The sequence below is a fragment of the Cervus canadensis genome, chromosome 9 (genome assembly GCF_019320065.1).
Source record: "Cervus canadensis isolate Bull #8, Minnesota chromosome 9, ASM1932006v1, whole genome shotgun sequence".
Classification (NCBI taxonomy): Eukaryota; Metazoa; Chordata; class Mammalia; order Artiodactyla; family Cervidae; genus Cervus; species Cervus canadensis.
The window spans coordinates 76,159,039-76,180,002 of NC_057394.1; the positions used below are offsets into that span (position 1 = coordinate 76,159,039).

Here is a 20,964-nt window from a genome sequence, read left to right on the forward strand (position 1 = left end):
CTAAGATCATGGCATCCAGTCCCATCACTTCATGGCAAATAGATGAGCAAACAGTGGAAACTGTGGCTGACTTTATTTTTCGGGGCTCGAAAATGACTGCAGATGGTGATTGCAGCCATGAGATTAAAAGACGCTTACTCCTTGGAAGGAAAGTTATGACCAACCTAGACAGCATATTAAAAAGGAGAGACATTACTTTGCCAACAAAGGTCCATCTAGTCAAAGCTATGGTTCTTCCAGTGGTCATGTATGGATGTGAGTTGGACTATAAAGAAAGCTGAGTGCCAAAGAATTAATGCTTTTGAACTGTGGTGTTGGAGAAGACTCTTGAGAGTCTCTTGGACTGCAAGGAGATCCAACCAGTCCATCCTAAAGGAGAGAAGTCCTGGGTGTTCACTGGTAGGACTGATGTTGAAGCTGAAACTCCAATACTTTGGCCACCTGATGCAAAGAACTGACTCATTTGAAAAGACCCTGATGCTGGGAAAGATTGAGGGCAAGAGAAAAGGGGACGACAGAGGATGAGATGGTTAGATGGCATCACCGACTCAATGGAAATGGGTTTGGGTGGACTCCGGGAGTTGGTGATGGACAGGGAGGCCTGGTGTGCTGTGGTTCATGGGATCACAGAGTCAGACACAACTGAGTGACTGAACTGACTGACTGACTCGTTAAGCAACCTAGACTTTTGGGTGGATCCCAAATAAAAACACCCTAAACATAAAAGTGATCAGAAAGACAATCACCTGTCAAAAACTGAAGCCCAGCTTCCAATCACTGCATTCTTGATTGAATGAAAATTATTTCAGAGTAGCTCAACTGCCTATCAGAAGCAAAAATGAATATTCTTTGGAAGAATTATAAAATCATCCAGAGCTTCAAATGATCTCTATAACTTTTCGTACAAAAAGTGTGCAGGCTCAATCAACAAGAACGTGTGCAAGGTAAGACCTGACCAGCAATCAAGTGAAAACCAGACAAAGAAAAAGAGCCACTGGAGACAGATACTGAGACTAACTCACATAAATTTTAACGTAATTAGAGGTGCTGAAAGATTAAATGGTAAGAAAAAGAATTCTGGCAGGGAACTAAAAATTTTATTTAAAAACTCTAAGGAAATTACAGGAAAAAACTATATAAACAGTGCAATTAAGAATTCAATTTTATGGGTGTAACATGAGACTCGACAAATCTGAAGAGAGGATGAGTAAATTCAAAGATGGGTCAGAAGAAAGCAAAGATGAAGCATGAGCGGGCAGAAACAGGTATACCTCAGAGACACTGCATGTATGGTTCCAAACAACCACAATAAGGCAAGTGTTGCAATAAAGCAAGTTACAAATGTCTTGGTTTTCCTGTGTACAAAAAGTTGTTTACACAATAATTTGGTCTATTAAGCGTGCAACAGCATCATGTCTAGAAAAACAATGAACAAACCTTAATACAAAAATATAAATGAAAAAGCTATAATAACTATTAATAGTAATGACTATTCAGGTCTTTCGCCCATTTAAAGAAAACTAAGCTGTTTGTCTTGTTGAGTTTTAAGTCTCTTATCAGATATATATGATTTTCAAATATTTTCTCCCATTCTGCCAGTTCATTTTTCACTTTTTTTTTCAAATTAATAATTCTCTTTCTTAAAAAGGATATAATTGGCATATGACATATCAGTTCTAGAGGTACAATGATTCAATATTTACATATATTGTGAAATGATCACCACAGTAAGTCTAGTTATCACCCATCACAACACAGCTACAATTTTTTTCCTATGATGAGACATTTTCAGACCTACTCTCAGCAGAAACTGTCAGATATATTAGGCAGTATTAATAATGATAGTCACCATGCTGTACATTACATTCTTTGACTTATTTTATAACTGAAGTCTGTACCTTTAGAATTCCTTTACCCAATTCACACATCCTTCATCCCTAGCCTCTGACAACTACCACCAGATCTCTGTACCTATGAGTTTGAGTTTTTGTTGCTGTTACTTGGGGTTTTTTAGATTTGATACTGCATGTAAGGAACATCACACAGTATTCATCTTTGTCTATTTAACTCAGCATAATGCCCTCAAGGTTCATCCATGCTGTCACAAATGCCAGGACTTTTTCCTTTTTCTAATGACTGATCAATGTTACATTGTATATATACACCACTTTTCCTCTATCCATTCATCCATTAGATGGACACTTGAGTTGCTTCCATGTCTTGATTGCTATAAATAATGCTGCATTGAACATGGGGGTGCAGAGATCTTTTTGAATTAGTGTTCGTATTTCCTTCAGATAAATACTCTGAAGTATTTATTACTGAATCATGTGGTGCTTCAATTTTCTTTTTTGTTTCCTATTTTTAATTTTTTGGAAGATCTTCCATACTGTTTTTCATTTTACATTCACACCAACAGTGCAAAAGGGTTCCTTCTCTTCACATCTTCACCAACACTTATTATCTGTCTATTTTATATTAGTCATTCTAAGAGAAGTGAAGTCCTATCTTTCTGTAGTTTTGATCTGCATTTCTCTGGTGATTACTGATGTTGAGCACTTTTCATACAATTACTGATGACTTGTTTGTGTTCTTTGGAAAAATGTTGCCTCTGCCTTTTTTTTTTTTTTTTTTTTTGGCCTATTTTTTAATCAAACTCTTTTTCTGCTATTGAGCTATATGTGTATTTACACAATATGGACATATTAGATACATGATTTGCAATTATTTTCTCATTTTCTCAGTTTTTGTCTGAAAATGTGTTTATGTTGCATTCCCTTTTTAAAGGCTATTTTCTCCAGGTTTAGAAATCCAGATTGGTACTTTTCTTCCAATCAATAATTTGAAGATATTATCCCATTATCTTCCATCTTCTAATTTTTTCTCTTGACAGTCTTGTTCCCTGGAAGGTTTTCTGTCTGTCTGCATGAATGCTTTTAATCCTTTCTATTTTGATTGGTTCTAGGTTTACTATGATGTATCTAGTAAGCTTTGTGTTATACTGATCCTACTTGGGGTTTGCATCTCTTCTTGAATGCATAGCTTTGATGTCTTTCATAAATTTTGAAAAATTTTCTGGCATTATCACTTCAAATACTATTTCTGTTTCATATTCTCTTTCCTATCTTACTGTAGTTCTAATTACACACTCTAAATATACAAATTTTATTTTTACTGTAATCCAACTGTCTGACATACTTTTTTATACACACAAAAATTGTCTCAATATGCTTCACAAATACTCCATTTTCTACAAATTGAAGGTTCGTGTCAAGTATCTATCAGTGCTATTTTTCCAACAGCATTTGCTCACTTCATATCTCTGTCACATTTTCATAATTCTTGCAGTATTCCAAATGATTTCACTATTATTACATTTGTTATGGTGATAAGTGACTAGAGATCTTTAATGGTACTATTGTAACTGTTTTGAGGTGCCATGAATCACACCCATTAACACAATGAACTTAATCAGTAAATGTTGTGTGTTCTGACTGCTCTACATACAGACTGGCCTTTTCCCCATCTCTCGCCCTCTCCTCAGGCAACCCTATTCCCTAAGATACAACAACATAGAAATTGGGAAAATTAGCAAACCTATCATGGATTGTACATGTTCGAGTGAAAGGAAGCACTGCACATCTCTCAACTTCATATCAAAAGCTAGAAATGATAAAGCTTAGTGATGAAGGCATGTCAAAAGCTACTATTGGCTGAAAACTAAACCTCTTGGGCCAAGTTGTGAATGTGAAGGATAAGTTCTTGAAGGAAATTAAAAGTGCTACTCCACATTTTACTCCAGTGAAAATGTGAATGACAAGAAAGCAAAACACACTTATTGCTGATATGGAGAAAGTTTAATGGACTGGAGTGGAGATCAAACTAGCCCAACATTCCCTTAAGCCAAAGACTAATCCAGAGCAAGGCTGTAACTCTCTTCAATTCTGTGAAGACTGAGAGAGCTAAGGAGGCTCCAGAAGGAAAATCTGAGGCTAGCAGAGGTTGGTTCATAATACTGTAGAAGCCATCCCTAGACACAGAAGTACAAGGTGGAGCAGCAAGTACTGATGCAGAAGTTGCAGCAAGTTATCCAGAACATCTAGCTTAGATCATTAATTAAGGTGGCTATGCTAAACAGATTTTCAACACAGAAAACAATCTTCTATTGGAAGAAGATGCATTCTAGAACTTTCACAGCCGGAGAGAAGTCAATGCGTCATAGAACAGGCCTACTCTTGTTAGGGGCTAACGCAGCTGGTAACTTTAATCTGAAACCAACGCTCATTTACCATTCTGAAAATCCTAGTTTTACAGTATTCTTTTCTACACATATGTATATCTAAAAATACACAAACACATGCATAAAACTCCACATGACTGTAGGGGTCAATTCTCCAAGACACCCAAACATACCCTGCCCCAAATATTCACACAATGGAGACAGAAAATCACTACTTTTTTCCCCAGTGTTTTCCCTCAGGGATCTTTTAATTCTCTATTGTATGTATGAAATGCAACAACTACTATCATGACAACCATACTGCAAACTAACCTGTCAATCTTCACATTTTTTAAAAAATAGATGTCATTAAAAAACTACATCCCTATAAAGTTGAAATAGACAGAATCCAGTGATATCTTGTATTTCTCAAGGAAAGCATTCCAGGTCATAGCCCTATGCTCAACTAAAGAGATGTTTCAATGTTGTTTCACTTATAATGAAGATGCAGCACGGTAAAAAGATAGGAAAAGCTAAAAACAAATCAACCAAACTGAAGTGCAATTTACATCATCCCACTTCTCTCCTTGTTGCATAAAATTTTAGAAGATAGCATTATGAAGAATACACATCTAGAAAACATAAATTACCCGATCATTCATCAGAAGATCCTTCACAATGAAAGTAGCTACCAAAGACTTCAAAGGAGCAGCAAACTGATCTGGTGCAAGGAGAGCAATGTGACCAATAGTCACCAGTGGTGTGATGAGATGCTCCAGGTTGCTCGGATCTAGGCTCTTATGCAGAGGCTGAAAGTGAGGAAAGGAAAATGATTAACTCCATAAACATGCAAATAAACTGTTCACATGTCTCATCTACAAATGCTAAAAACCACACAAGTTCCAATACATGGTATAAGCAGTGGTTGAAGTTACATTTAACTTTTACTGACAACTTTTATGACTAGAAGGCATCATATCTAAGTATTTTCAGTTTTTCCCAAATTACATTTTAGAGGTAGGTAAAGAAACATTTCAATATGAAGAATCATGTATCATATATTTTATGACTGCATATATAAATATGTCAGCAACTGCTGAAAGTTGCTCAGTCGTGTACAACTCTTTTTGACTGCATGGACTGTAGCCCATGAGGTTCCTCTGTCCATGGAATTCTCCAGGCAAGAAACTGGAGTGGGCAGCCATTTCGGCTCACCCATACCTACTTCTATTCTGCTTTCTGGGCATAAGGATGCTTCTATGTGCAGTCAGAAGTTCTGGTTACCAGAATGGGGATGAAAGTAAGGTATGCCATGCCTGAACTGAGGCAGACATAAACAATGTATCTTCTCCACATTCTCTCTCTCTTTACTCACTGGTGGCTTAATACAAAGGATCCAATGGGACTCAAAGAGAAAAAGCAAAAGTGAAAGAAAGTGAAGTTGCTCAGTCGTGTCTGACTCTTTGTGACCCCATAGACTGTAGCCCACCAGGCTCCCCTGTCCATGGAATTTTCCACGCAAGAGTACTGGAGAGGATTGCCATTTCCTTCTCCAGGGGATCTTCCTAACCCAGGGATCGAACCCAGGTGTCTCTCATTGCAGGCAGATGCTTTACTGTCTGAGCCACCAGGAAAGAGAAGCCACTAGTCAAAAAGCGTCTGCACGGATAAAACACTGATCAGAATGCAATCAAAACACCCAAATGGACTTTTATCATGAGCAAGAAAAAAGCTTTCATTATGGATAGTTACAAGCATTTTTGTGGATTTTTATAGCATCAAGTATTAAGTACCATAACTAATAAAACTATTTTATTACTCATAGTAAAATAAAAATATTATTTTAATATTCATTTTGCTATAACAAAAGGAGACTGCTTATTTACTCACATAGTTGATACCTAAAATATATTGTTCAACTTTTAAAATAAGATAATCAGAAGAGTGGCTATAGCACACTATCACTGGCATAAGGAGAGGAGGAAGGGGACAAAAGATGTGTTTTGTGTATTTATATTACTTGTATAAGAATAAAGTATCTCCTGAAAAGTACACTAGAAACTGGTAACACTGGCTGCCTCTGAGAAAAGAAACTGGGTGGCTGGGGAAATGGGGTTGAGATAAAGGTGTAGGTATCCTCCTATACTGAACACCCAAGCATTCTAGGCTTGAAAAGCAACAACTGTTCTTTTCCAACACACTGGGGCAATATGAAAAGCTTCATTTAGTCAAAAGTAATGACAGTACTTCTTGCTGTTCTCGATGACTTCCCTCAATACCTCCATTGCACATCTAAGTGATAACTTGTTTACACTACAGATAACTGATAGTGTACTTTTTTCCAATTCATTTATTATATTGTGTGACAATTTTCCACAATAAGATATTAAAATTATTTCTGAAAAACCAAAATTAATGATCAATCCCTGGATTAACCAGAGAAGGCAATGGCAACCCTCTCCAGTACTCTTGCCTGGAAAATCCCATGGATGGAGGAGCCTGGTAGGCTGCAGTCCATTGGGTCGCTAAGAGTCGACAGGACTGAGCAACTTCACTTTTACTTTTCACTTTCATGCATTGGAGAAGGAAATGGCAACCCACTCCAGTGTTCTTGCCTGGAGAATCCCAGGGACGGGGGAGCCTGGTGGGCTGCCATCTATGGGGTAGCACTGAGTTGGACACAACTGAAGCGACTTAGCAGCAGCAGCAGCTCTGTATTAACAGTAATCTGATAAAGGTTAGATGTGTCTATGAAACCTTTTCTCAGAAAGCCAATCTTCTATGTTATAGGAGAAGGATTACCAGGTAGGTTCTTGTAAAGATGAAGTTACAGATATTAAAATTAAAAGTAACCAATAAAGTCAAGCTATTATCAGCATTTTCCTTCTCATCATCATTGGAGAGAACAAAAAGATTATTCAAGGGAAAAAAAAAGCTTTCTAGAAATCAACATTGAATCCACTGAAGTCATCCTCTTATTAAAAAATTTAAAAAAATAGAAAATACCTCCACCTCAACTTTTAAATTATATTATGATTGAGTATCTATAGCAAAGATGCTGTTTAATACACAGAAAACGTTTCTTCCTCCTTTACCCTGCCTTTAATATAAATCATGAAAATATGACAAAATTAGCATAAATACTTCTAAAATAGACAGCAAGTCTGTGTATTTATGGTGGGTTAGTTTCAGCATAACTTCCAAATTGTTTTGACTTCATTCAAGGCTCCTAGACTATAACTACAAGATTTTTATAAATTTTCTGTTTAGCTCCTATTTGCAGTAAGAAGGCTAAAGCTAGACCCTGATTCTAATAACTTAGAGTAAAATTCCCATACTTAGAAAGGGTACTGGTAATTCAAAGTAGAGAAAAAATAAAATACATGCTGAAAAGACAGTCAGTAGGTATTTGGTCCTGTCCCAATATACCCAATAAGACATTTGGGTCTACACACAAAGGTCCTCGATATTTGGTCCTGTCCAAAACCATCTGCCATGTACCTAAATTGCCGTGGGTGTTTTGGAGAGAACCAACTATCAAGGATCTTTGGGTGTGGATCACATGCCCTGCAAAGGAAAAGGCACATTTTAATTTAATATGAAATTAGGTCATTCATTAAAGTACAAATTTATTTAACCCTAATTATAAATTAGTATTCATATACAAAACCCCACACACTTCAGTAGTATTTCATGTATAGAAATCTAACTTCCAAAATCTATACACTGATAGAATACTCACCTATTACCTATTATGAGTAACTACGATTTTATACGTAATTATTTACTAATGAAAAAAGTTTCCTAATACTAAATGTATAAACTAACATCAAAACTATTGTACAACTGCTTGATTTCTGAAAAAGCTCGCATTAAAAAGCTGAATCATCAGATATTTTCAAATTTTAACCTATCATTAATATTGATTATACTGATTCAAATTTGGAAAATTACAAAATGATACATCTCCAAACATTAACATTCCGTAAACTCATTCATATTTTTTTAACAACATGAAACAAAAAAATTTTTTCTTTTTACCTCAAATATCTGTGCAAACTGGGTTTCTTTACTAGAAAATATTGCATGGATACAATGAATAGCGTATTTGGCTTGACGGGGGGGTCCTTTTTTAGATTTGTGATGTAAAACAGGAAGCAAAGCTCTAAAAAAAAAAAAAATTACAGAAAAACAATAAACCAGAAAAATCATTATGATTTCCACTAGATACTTTAATGCTTGTATTTTTGAAGGAATGTTTTGTAAGAAACAAAAGAAACAAAGGTCACAGCATCTACTCACTCATTTTCAATCATCTGTAATTTTGCTTTATAAACATCCATATAAAAATAATACAAATACAAATAACATTTCCTTTTTATTTATTAGTTATAAATACAAACAAGAATGGTAACCCATTTCTTCTTTTTAATGTCATTTCCATTAGCCTTTTCTATTTTATTATCATTGTTATCACTTTAGCTAAGCTTTTGACGTAAGACCACCATAATGGGACATAAATTGCTCCTTCTTTCTCAAGTATCTTCCTCTTCCAATTCATCTTTTAATCTATCCCCAAACAATCTACATGAGGGGAAATTTGATCATTTAACCAATACAAATTGAGTACTTGCTATAATGCCAGGCACTATTTAAAGTCCCAAATTGGTGTCTTCATTCTACCAGCATATTAGAGATAAGGCAAATGATAACACATTAAGTTAGCAAAACATCTGTTATGTTAAATTGTGGTAACTCCTATAAAGGGGGGGAAAAAGAAGAAAAACAGGACAGCAATAGGGGACAGGCCTAAGTTTGTGACAGTGTTACAATTTTACATACGGTGCCTACATAAGATCACTCTAGTAAAGCAAAACTTAACCACAGTTCTCAAAGTGGCAGTGTCATCTAGCTACCTGGAAGAACATTCATGTATCATATCACTTCATTATATAATAACTTAAAGTCCTGAATAAGGCAGGATCTCTTAGTTCAACTATTATGCATTTATTTCACAGTGGAAGTAACTTCTGAATTCTTCTCCTTGCCCAACTCAGTGCTCCAGTTTAAAAAACAATTAGAGATAAATAATTCATTATAATAATAGCAGTCACAGAAAAGGTAACAGTAAAATATGATAAAAAGACAAGTGACCAATTGAAAGGAAATTTTGTATTTCTTGTTACAGAGAAATGGTAAATATCCCTAAAGTGTAAACACCTACAAACAGATAATGAAAATACCAATAGTATCACAGAAAAATGGGTTGGACATAATAGTAGAAAGCTCTTCAAAACCACCAAAAGTTCTTCAGTACCACCAAACCAGTTCTACAACAAATGTTAAAGGGACTTATATAGTCAACAAATACAAGAGACGAAAAAAGATCTACAAAACCAACCCCTAACAATTAAGAAAATGGCAATAAGAACATATGTATCAATAATTACTTTAAATGTAAATGGATTAAACACTCCAACCAAAAGACACAGACTGGCTGAATGGATATAAAAATACAACCCATATATATGCTGTCTACAAGAAACCCACTTTAGACCTCAAGACACACACAGACTGAAAGTTAGAGGATGGAAAAATATACTCCATGCAAACGGGAAGCAAAAGAAAGCTGGAGTAGCAATCCTCATATCAGACAAAATAGACCTTAAAATAAAGAATTTTACAAGAGATAAGGGAGGACACTACATAATGATCAAGGGATCAAGCCAAGAGGAAGACATAACAATTGGAATAGGAGCACCTCAATACGTAAGACAAACACTAACAGACATAAAAGGAGAAATCGACAGTATCACAATAATAGCTGGAGACTTTAACACCCCACTCACACCAATGGACAGATCATCAAGACAGAAAACTAATAAGGAAACACAAGTCTTAAATGAACTAATAAGGAAACACAAGTCTTAAATGATACATTATATGAGATAGATGTCATTGATATCTTCAGGACATTTCATTCAAATGCAGAAGAATACACCTTCTTCTCAAGTGCACATGGAACATTCTCCAGGACAGACCACATCTTGGGTCACAAATCAAAACTCAGTAAATTTAAGAAAACTGAAATCGTATCAAGCATCTTCTCCAATCACAACACTATGAGACTAGGTATCAATTACAAGGAAAAAAAATGTAAGAAACATAAACACATGGAGATTAAACAACATGTTTCTAAATAACCAACAGGTTATTGAAGAAATCAAAAGGGAAATGAAGAAATTTCTAGAAACAAACAACAATGAAAACACGACAATACAAAACCTATGGGATGCTGCAAAAGCAATTCTAAGAGGGAAGTTTATAGCGATATAATTCTACCTCAAGAAACAAGAAAAACATCCAATACACAACCTAACTTTACACCTAAAATAACTCAGAAAAAAAGAACAACAACAACAAAAAAAACCCCAAAATTAGTAGAAGGAAAGAAATCATAAAGATCAGAACAGAAATAAATGAAAAAGAAATGAAAGAAACAATACTACAGATTATAACACTAAAAGTTGGTTTTTGAGAAGATAAACAAAATTGACAAACCCTTCACCAGCCTCAAGAAAAAAAGAGAAGAATCAAATCAACAAAATTAGAACTGAAAAATGAGCGGTTACAAGAAACGATGCAGAAATACAAAGGATGATAAGAGACTATTATGAACAACTATATGGCACTAAAATGTATAAACTGAAAGAAATAGATTCTTAGAAAACTTCAATCTTCCAATACTGAACCAGGAAAAAAATCAAAATTATGAACAACCCAATCACAAGCACTGAAATTGAAGCTGTGATCAAAAATCTCCCCAAAATCAAAAGCCCAGAACCAGATGGCTTCACAGGAGAATTCTATGAAATATTTAGAGAAGAACTAATACCTTGCCTTCTATACCTCTTTCAAAAAATTTAGAGGAAGGAACACTTTCAAACTCATTCTACAAGGCCACCATCACCCTGATACCAAAATCAGACAAAGACAACACACACACAAAAAAATCTACAGGCCAATATCACTGATGAACTTACATGCAAAAATCTTCAACAAAATTTTAGCAAACAGAATTCAGCAACACATGAAAAAGCTCATACACCATGATCAAGTTGGGTTTATGCCAGGAATGCAAAGATTCTTCAATATATGCAAATCAATCAATGTGATACACCATATTAACAAATTAAAAGATAAAAACCATATGATAATCTCAATAGATGCAGAAAAAGCCTTTGACAAAATTCAGCACCCATTTATGATTAAAACTCTTCAAAAAAATGGGCATAGGAACCTACCTCAACATAGTAAAGGCCATATATGATAAGCATACAGCAAACATTATTCTCAATGGTGAAAAACTGAAAGCATTCCCCCTAACATCAGGAACAAGACAAGGGTGTCCATTTCCACTTTCACCACTATTATTCAACATAGTTCTGGAAGTCCTTGCTACAACAATCAGAGAAGAAAAAGAAATAAAAAGAATCCACATTGGAAAAGAAGTAAAGCTCTCACTGTTTGCAGATAACCTAATACCATACAAAGAAAACCCTAAGGACAATATTAGAAAATTACTAGAGCTAATCAGTGAATTTAACAAAGTGGCAGGATACAAAATTAATACACAGAAATCACTTGCATTTCTACATTACTAACAATGAAAAATCAGAAAGAGAACTTAAGGAATCAATCCCATTCACCATTGCAACAAAAAGAATTAAATATCTAGGAATAAACTACCTAAGGGGACAAAAGAACTGTACACAGAAAATTATAAGACACTAGTGAAAGAAATCAAAGATGACATAAACAGATGAAGAGATACCCCATGCTTCTGAGTAGGAAGAATCAATATTGTGAAAATGACTATACTACCAAATGCAATCTACAGATTCAATGTGATCACTATCAAATTACCAATGGCAGTTATCACAGAACTGGAACAAAAAATTTCACAATTCATGTGGAAACACAAAAGACCCAAACAGTCAAAGAAGTCTTGAGAAAGAAGAATGGAGCTGAAGGAATCAACTTTCCTGACTTCAGATTATACTACAAAGCTACAGTCATCAAGACAGTATGGTATTGGCACAAAAACAGAAATATAGACCAATGGAACAAGACAGAAAGCCCAGAAATAAACCCATGCACCTATGGGTACCTTATTTTTGACAAAGGAGGCAAGAATATACAATGGGGCAAAGACAGTCTTTTCAATAAATGGTGCTGGGGAAACTGGACAGCTACAGGTAAAAGAATGAAGTTAGAACACTTCCTAACACCATACACAAAGATAAACTCAAAATGGATGAAAGACCTAAATGTAAGACAGGAAACTATAAAACTGTTAGAGGGAAAACATAGGCAGAACACTCGACATAAATCAAAGCAAGATCCTCTATGACCCACCTCCTAGAGTAAAGGAAATAAAAACAAAAGTAAACAAGTGGGACCTGATTAAATTTAAAAGCTTTTGCACGGCAAAGGAAACTATAAGCAGAGTGAAAAGATGAGCCTCAGAACGGGAGAAAATAATAGCAAATGAAACAACTGACAAAGGATTAATTTCCAAAATATACAAGCAGCTCATATAACTCTATGTCAGAAAAACAAACAACCCAATCAAAAAGTGTTCCCACTAAGACCTAAACAGACATTTCTCCAAAGAAGACAGACAGATGGTTAACACACACATGAAAAGATGCTCAACATCACTCATTATTAGAGAAATGCAAATAAAAACCACAATGATATATCACCTCACACCAGTCAGAATGGCCATCATCAAAAAAAAAAAAACAAAAACAATAAATTCTGGATAGGGTGTGGAGAAAAGGGAAAACTCTTGCACTGTTGGTGGGAATGTAAATTGATACAGTCACTGTGGAAGATGGTATGGAGATTGCTTAAAAAACTAGAAATAAAACCATCATATTACCCAGCAATCCCACTGCTAGGCATATTAGCCTGAGGAAATGAAAACTGCAAAAGACACATATATCCCATTGTTCATTCAGCACTAGTTACAATAATAGCTGGAACACGGAAGCAACCTAGATGCCCACTGACAGATGAGTGGACAAAGAAGCTGTGGTACATATACACAATGGAATATTATTCAACCATAAAAAGAAACGCAATTGAGTCAGTTCTGATGAGGTGGATGAACCTACAGCCTATTACACAGAGTGAAGTGAGACAGAGAGAAAGATAAATATTGTATTCTAACACATATGTACAGAATCTAGAAAAATGGTACTGAAGAATTTATTTACAAGACAGCAATGTAGAAACAGACATACAGAATAGACTTACGGACATGTGGAGAGGGGAGGAGAGGGAGAGATGTATGTAAAGAGTAACATGGAAACGTACATTACCATATGTAAAATATATAGCCAACAGGAATTTGCTGTGTGGCTCAGGAAACTCAAACAGGGGCTCTGTGTCAACCTAGAGGGGTGGGATGGGGAGGGAGATGGGAGGGAGGTTCAAAAGGGAGGGGATATATGTATACCTATGGCTGATTCATGTTGAGGTTTCACAGAAAACAACAAAATTCTGTAAAGCAATTATCCTTCAATAATATAAGTTAAAAAGAAAAAAAACTACTGGTTGTTAGTACTTTTACTAATTCATTTTATACATATATATAAAATCATCATAGATTAAAAAGTTTTTAAATAAAATCTTAGATTATTAAATAAAGAAATAAAGAATCTCTGGCTCATCCAGAATATATGTAAAATCAAGTAAGTAGTCTACATTAATTTTTCTTTTTAAAACTGCTTGCCAGTTTCTTATTCAGTGATTTAAGTTTTCCTGACTAATTTCTTTGTTAAATATTATACTCCTCACTACTATAGAGACAGTACAGAGTTGTAAATTTCTCATACACTTGGCTTTTAAATCTTCTGATTTTTTTACTCCTATAATATTTTCTAAATGATTATTAGTGGGATATAAAGAGAGCTGTGGATTTCTAGATACTCATTATGGCCATCTTGTTTTTAGTAGTTCCGCAGTTGATTCTCTTGGATTTTTCTCTTAGAAATATGGTAACTTTGCTTCCTCTTTTCCAACAACTGTACCTTTTAATTTTATTTTCTTATGTAATTATATTGGCTAATGCTTTCAAAACAATGTTAAATCACGGCAGAGTTAGTGTATTTTCTCACCCTGCTCCTGATTTTACTGGGAATGCTTGTGTTTTACCATATGGTGGTAGATACTGGTTTGAGATATTTGGAGAAGGAAATGGCAACCCACTCCAGTACTCTTGCCTGGAAAATTCCATGGACAGAAGAGCCTGGTAGGCTACTGTCCATAACGTCCCAAGAGTCAGACAAGACTGAGCAACTTCACTTTCACTTTCATTGGTTTGAGAAGTATGAACGCATTAAAATCCTGTTTTATTGGGTTTAACTGTAAGTAAACTGATTTTCCTTTTTACTGGAAGCCCTTTCAGCATCTGTCAAAAAGATCTATTGTGTGGCCTCTCCCTTTTACTCATTTATATAATGAATTATAACAAGAATATCAGGTTTTCTTCTAGTAGTAACCCTTTTTATATTCCTGGAATTAACCAACATTTGGCCATAGTGTATTCTTGCTTTACTATAGTAAATTCTCTTTTTGCATACAATTTTCATCAGTATCAATAAAATTTGTCTCAGTTTTCTTTTGGAGGGATATCTTTTATCAGGTTTTAGCATTCCGACTAGTTATCTTGGCTTTATAGCTAAATGTTTTCCTTTCCCCCTCATGTCTGGAACAATTAAAAAGACTTAGAATTTCTGCATGGTTTACACACACACACACAGATATAGATATATTTGAAATACGCACTTTAACATAACTCTCATTGGCCCTTATTATTATTAGAGGGTAATTTTCTGAAATTCTTTTATAATTATAGCCTATTAGGATTTTTTCCCCTTCCTTCTTCCTGAGCCAATTTTATTTATTTACATCACCCTTTAAATATTCAGATTTTCAAATATCTAAAACATAGATATAGCCACACCTAAAACTTGAATACTGAAATTTAAATGGTGAGAAAAGAGAATCAGATATGCAAATAAGAAAACAATAAGTTTGATTTAAGGGCATAAGCATAAGTGAATGCAAAGGGGAAAAGGCACATGACTTGGTAGAAAGAGTGACCTCACAATAAAAAGGGGATAACACGTTTTCTAAATCCTTGAATTTCAAAGAAAATCCTTCATTTGCCCTTAGCACAACTTAGCTAATTAGGAAAAACTTTAGTTACATTTATTTTCTGATCAAAACTTTGCAACTGTTGAATCATTAACTGTGGAAATCTTACGTGGTTGAAAAGAAACGTCAGCCCCGTTACTGTTCTGTTGTACATGATTTACCTTTTTTTTTTCCCCCTTGATATTTATGAAATCACTTCCATAATCTCTGAAAATTCAGTAAATCACATTAGGATATTGAGAGAGCTAATCCTTAGGTAGGTTGATAAGGAGTCCAGGGCCAGTGAGGAAGAGGTCCAGAGCCCTCGAGAAGGAGAAATGGGTCTGGGGATTTCAAGGAGAAGAAAAGGAGAAACTTTGGCTCAGAGGTTAAAGTGTCTGCCCGCAATGTGGGAGACCCAGGTTCCATCCCTGGGTCAGGAAGATGCCCTGGAGAAGGAAATGACAACCCACTCCAGTATTCTTGCCTGGAGAATCCCATGGAGGGAGGAGCCTGGTAGGCAACAGTCCACAGGGTCTCAAAGAGTTGAACTGACTTCACTTTCTTTCACTTTTGTCTTAGTCAATATAACAATGTATCTTGCCTGAGGATATGTTTGTCCTTCTTAACAGCAACCTTCTGACTTGTTACCTTGAGATGTGTATGTTATGGGAGCAGGTCTCTTAAGACCTTTCTATTGTTAGCTCTAATCTTGCTAATTTAAGATATATGATGTGGGAGTGTTTCTGGGAAAAAGTGTATGAGGCCTTAATAAGATTATTGGGGGGGCGGGGGGCACTCTCTGTCCCCCTTCTGATGAATATGTCAGAAGCTTTCTCTGTCCTTTTTCACTTTAATAAAACTATGCTGCACAAAAGCTCTTGAGTGATCAAGCCTGGTCCCTGGTACTGAAGCTAAATCTTCTTTGGAGATCACAAATCCAACACCATTCATAGTAAGCTATCAATACCTTCCTACAACATGAGTCCTCTTCATTTCCAGATTCACATTTTCATTCATTATTATTACTCATTACAATTATTTTTTAAAAATTTTCCACTTTCCATTATACTGTTGTCTTCTCCACAGAAACCAATCATGACTTTCCATCATCTGCAATTCTCTTTATCTGCATTTATTTCTTTGCCCACTATACCCATGTTCTATGCAATTTCCTTAAGTTCAACAGAAACCTTCCTGATTACATTTTCAATATTGCTTACTCTGCTCCTTGCTGTTTATAATAAATTTCATTCTGTAACAGAAATATGTTTCTGCTCCTCTTTATCCTCAGTTCTGTTATTTCTCTTTTTATGGTAGATTATTTTTGTTCCTTTTTTCCCAGATGTCATTTGCTGCTTAATTTTCTTGGCAGCTTAGAACATAAGTCTAAAATTCTTTTACCCAACAAAAATTTCATTCCTCCTAGTGTTAATCACCTATCTTTTGAACACTAAAATATCCTCAAAGGATCTGTTGTTTGTCTATCTGTATCCTATTAATTAATCTTTAAATAAAAGAAATTCCTTTTGGCTCTGCCATTTAAACAAAAATGTAGGTGGTGTCTCCCTGATGATTAAACATTGGACACATCTTTCAAAAAAATAACATCAGAACTCCCAACTGAAATTACACTTGCTTAATCAAATGGATAAGCAGCATGGAGAAGGTAGGTGGGAATAAAGGTAGTGAGTACTTTATTTCTGTTTAATTTCTCTCCAAGTTTGCTTAAGCTCCTCCCATTGAGAACCAGCTTCACTTGGACTATGACCATATCCTATGTTATAGGGGACCCTCAGTGTTGGTACCTCTAACTATTTTCGGGTGAGCCAGATTCCTGAGAAATTTACTGAGACAGAATGGAACCCATAATCCACCATCATTTTAGTTTAGTAGGTCAGCACTTACTTTTTTCTTTTCCTGTAAAGTCGGTAATAAGACATTTGATTCACAACTCTAAGCCTTACCTCACCGAAAAGCTATACGCCTATTAAACCCAGAGAAAAAAGGTACGACCACAAAGTCTTTCCTTTAGCTCTGCTACAGAAAAATAAGGTTCCCCGATTGCATCATCGATATGATGGACATGAAGTTGGGCAAACTTTGGGAGGTGGTGAGGGACAGGTCATAGAAAACACCCTCTTCCAACAACACAAGAGAGACTCTACACATGGACATTACCAGATGGTCAACACCAAAATCATGATTATACTCTTCACAGCCAAAGATGAAGAAGGTCTATACAGTCAGCAAAAGCAAGACCAGGAGCTGACTGTGGCTCAGAACATGAACTCCTTATTGCCAAATTCAGACTTAAATTGAAGAAAGTAGGGAAAACCACTAGACCATTCAGGTATGACTGAAATCAAATCCCTTATGATTATACAGTGGAAGTGAGAAATAGATTTAAGGGACTAGATCTGATCAACAGAGTACCTGATGAACTATGGATGGAGGTTTGTGACAATGCACAGGAGACAGGGATCAAGACCATACCCAAGAAAAATAAATGCAAGAAAGCAAACTGGCTGTCTGAGGAAGCCTTACAAATAGATATGAAAAGAAAAGAAGCCAAAAGCAAAGGAGAAAAGGGAAGATAAACCCATCTGCATGCAGAGTTCCAAAGAATAGCAAGGAGAGGTAAGAAAGCCTTCCTCAGTGATCAGTGCAAAGAAATAGAGGAAAACAATAGAATGGGAAAGACTAGAGATCTCTTCAAGAAAATTAGAGATGCCAAGGGAACATTTCATGCAAAGATGGGCTCAATAAAGGACAGAAATGGTATGAGCCTAAGAGAAGCAGAAGATATTAAGAAGAGCTGGCAAGAAAACACAGAAGAACTTTACAAAAAAGATCTTCACAACCCAGATAATCACAACGGTGTGATCACTCACCTAGAGCCAGACATCCTGGAATGTGAAGTCAAGTGGGCCTTAGGAAGCATCACTACGAACAAAGCTAGTGGAGGTGATGGAATTCCAGTTGAGCTATTTCAAATCCTGAAAGATGATGCTGTGAAAGTGCTGCACTCAATATGCCAGCAAATTTGGAAAACTCAGCAGTGGCCCCAGGAATGGAAAAGGTCAGTTTTCATTCCAATCCCAAAGAAAGGCAATGCTAAAGAATGCTCAAACTAGCACACAATTGCACTCATCTCACACACTAGTAAAGTAATGCTCAAAAGTCATCAAGCCAGGCTTCAATACATAAACTGTGGACTTCCAGATGTTCAAGCTGGTTTTAGAAAAGGCAGAGGAACCAGAGATCAAATTGCCAGCATCGGCTGGATCATCGAAAATGCAAGAGAGTTCCAAAAAAACATTTATTTCTGCTTTATTAACTATGCCAAAACCTTTGACTGTGTGGATCACAACAAACTGTGGAAACTTCTGAAAGACATGGGAATACCAGAACACTTGACCTGCTTCTTGAGAAACGTGTATGCAGGTCAGGAAGCAACAGTGAGAACTGGACATGGAACAACAGACCAGTTACAAATAGGAAAAAGAGTACATCAAGGCTGTATATTGTCACCCTGCTTATTTAACTTATATGCAGAGTACATCATGAGAAATGCTGGGCTGGAAGAAGCACAAGCTAGAATCAAGATTGCCGGGAGAAATTCAATAACCTCAGATATGCAGAGGACACCACCCTTATGGCAGAAAATGAAGAAGAACTAAAGAGCCTCTTGATGAAAGTGAAAGAGGAGAGTGAAAAAGGTGCTTAAAGCTCAACATTTTGGAAAACTAAGATCATGGCATCCAGTCCCATCACTTCATGGCAAATAGATGGGGAAACAGTGGAAACAGTGGCAGACCTTACTTTTTGGGGGGGCTCCAAAATCGCTGCAGATGGTGATTACGGCCATGAAATTAAAAGATGCTTGCTCCTTGGAAGAACAGCTATGACCAACCTAGACAGCATATTAAAAAGCAGAGACATTACTTTGTCAACAAAGGTCCATCTAGTCAAAGCTATGGTTTTTCCAGTAGTCATGTATGGACATGAAAGTTGGACTATCAAGAAAGCTGAGAGCCGAAGAATTGATGCTTTTGAACTGTGGTGTTGGAGAAGACTCTTGAGAGTCCTTTGGACTGCAAGGAGATCCAACCAGTCCATCCTAAAGGAGATCAGTCCTGGGTGTTCGTTGAAAAGACAGGTTGAAGCTGAAACTCCAATTCTTTGGCCACCTGATGGGAAAGAGCTGACTCATTTGAAAAGACCCTGATGTTGGGAAAGACTGAAGGCAGGAGGAGAAGGGGACAACAGAGGATGAGATGGTTGAATGGCATCACTGACTCAATGGAGATGAGTTTGGGTAAACTCTGGGAACTGGTGATGGACTGGGAAGTCTGGGATGCTGCAGCCCATGGGTCACAAAGAGTCGGACACGATTGAGTGACTGAACTGAAGTGAGGGACAGGGAGACCTGACGTGCTGCAGCCCACGGGGTTTCAAAGAGCTGGATAGGACTGAGTGACTGAACAACATTTCTTTCAAAGCCTGCCATACCTCAACTTCTCCCTCTAGATTAGCAAATGAAAGAACACTTATTATACATTCCCTTATACACCTGATTCAGGGATATATTAATCAATTGTCAATGTTCTCACACTCAATTCAGTCTAAATGGCTTATCTAGCACCAATTCTCTCCAGTTTGTGGTAGCTTCTACTTAAGACACATTTTCCTTTTAAATAATTTTGGTGAATTCAATGGAAGATAATTTAATAAACATTCATTTAACTCTTACCAGTTTTCCTCAACATCAACTCACCCAATTTAATGATGTAAAAAATAAAATCCACATATATATTTTATCTTCTAGAAGACATATAACAAGAGTAACCTCACTGAAAACTGTGTGCACCCAGCAGGTATTCATTATCAGTTGAGCTAATTCTCCTCATGAGAGACACCTGACATATACTCAGCGTATATATATCAAGTAATTTCAAGGACTTCAATTTCATAGTAAAGCTGAGAGAATGTTTTAAAATTCCCTTTGGTGTGATAGCTCAGTTGGTAAAGGATTCGCTAGCAATACAGGAGACCCTGGTTCGATTCCTAGGTCAGGAAGATCCGCTGGAGAAGGGATAGGCTACCCACTCCACTATTAACAGCTCAGATGGTAAAGAAGTTGCCTATAATGCGGGGGACTTGGGTTGGGAAGATCCCCTGAGAAGATACCCACTCTAGTATTCTGGCCTGGAGGCATTCATGGACTGTATAGTCCTTTGGGTCACAAAAAGTCGGACATGACTGAGCGACTTTCACTTCATGTTCTAAAATGTCCACCTTTCAACTTTGCTCTGGTAGTTTTCCTATAAATATACTGAACAATGTTTCTTTAAAATATAAAGGACATTAGAAAAGACAGTCTAGAATGAAAACAAAAAAATCTGCTGAATAAATCTAACTAAAACTCAATCAATGCTCTAATTAAGAAAACTATGCCATAATTGATATGTTACCATAGGCAATCTTAAAAATTAAGAAGCCAGTCCTAAAAAATAAAGTTTCTCGCCCTTGCC

The 20,964-nt window shown here is 36.2% G+C and overlaps 1 protein-coding gene across 6 annotated transcripts in view; it reads right to left on the minus strand.

Annotated features, from left to right (window-relative positions):
• The window catches only part of PDS5B (PDS5 cohesin associated factor B), a 172,379-nt gene that overhangs the window by 46,037 nt on the left and 105,378 nt on the right, over positions 1-20,964 (minus strand). For all 6 annotated transcript variants that reach the window (XM_043477450.1, XM_043477452.1, XM_043477451.1 and 3 more), the window contains exons 20-21: positions 8,261-8,384; positions 4,870-5,028 (exon numbers count right to left, since the gene is read on the minus strand). In XM_043477450.1, coding sequence (XP_043333385.1) covers positions 4,870-5,028; positions 8,261-8,384 — 283 coding nt within the window. The remainder of the gene's footprint in view (positions 1-4,869; positions 5,029-8,260; positions 8,385-20,964) is intronic.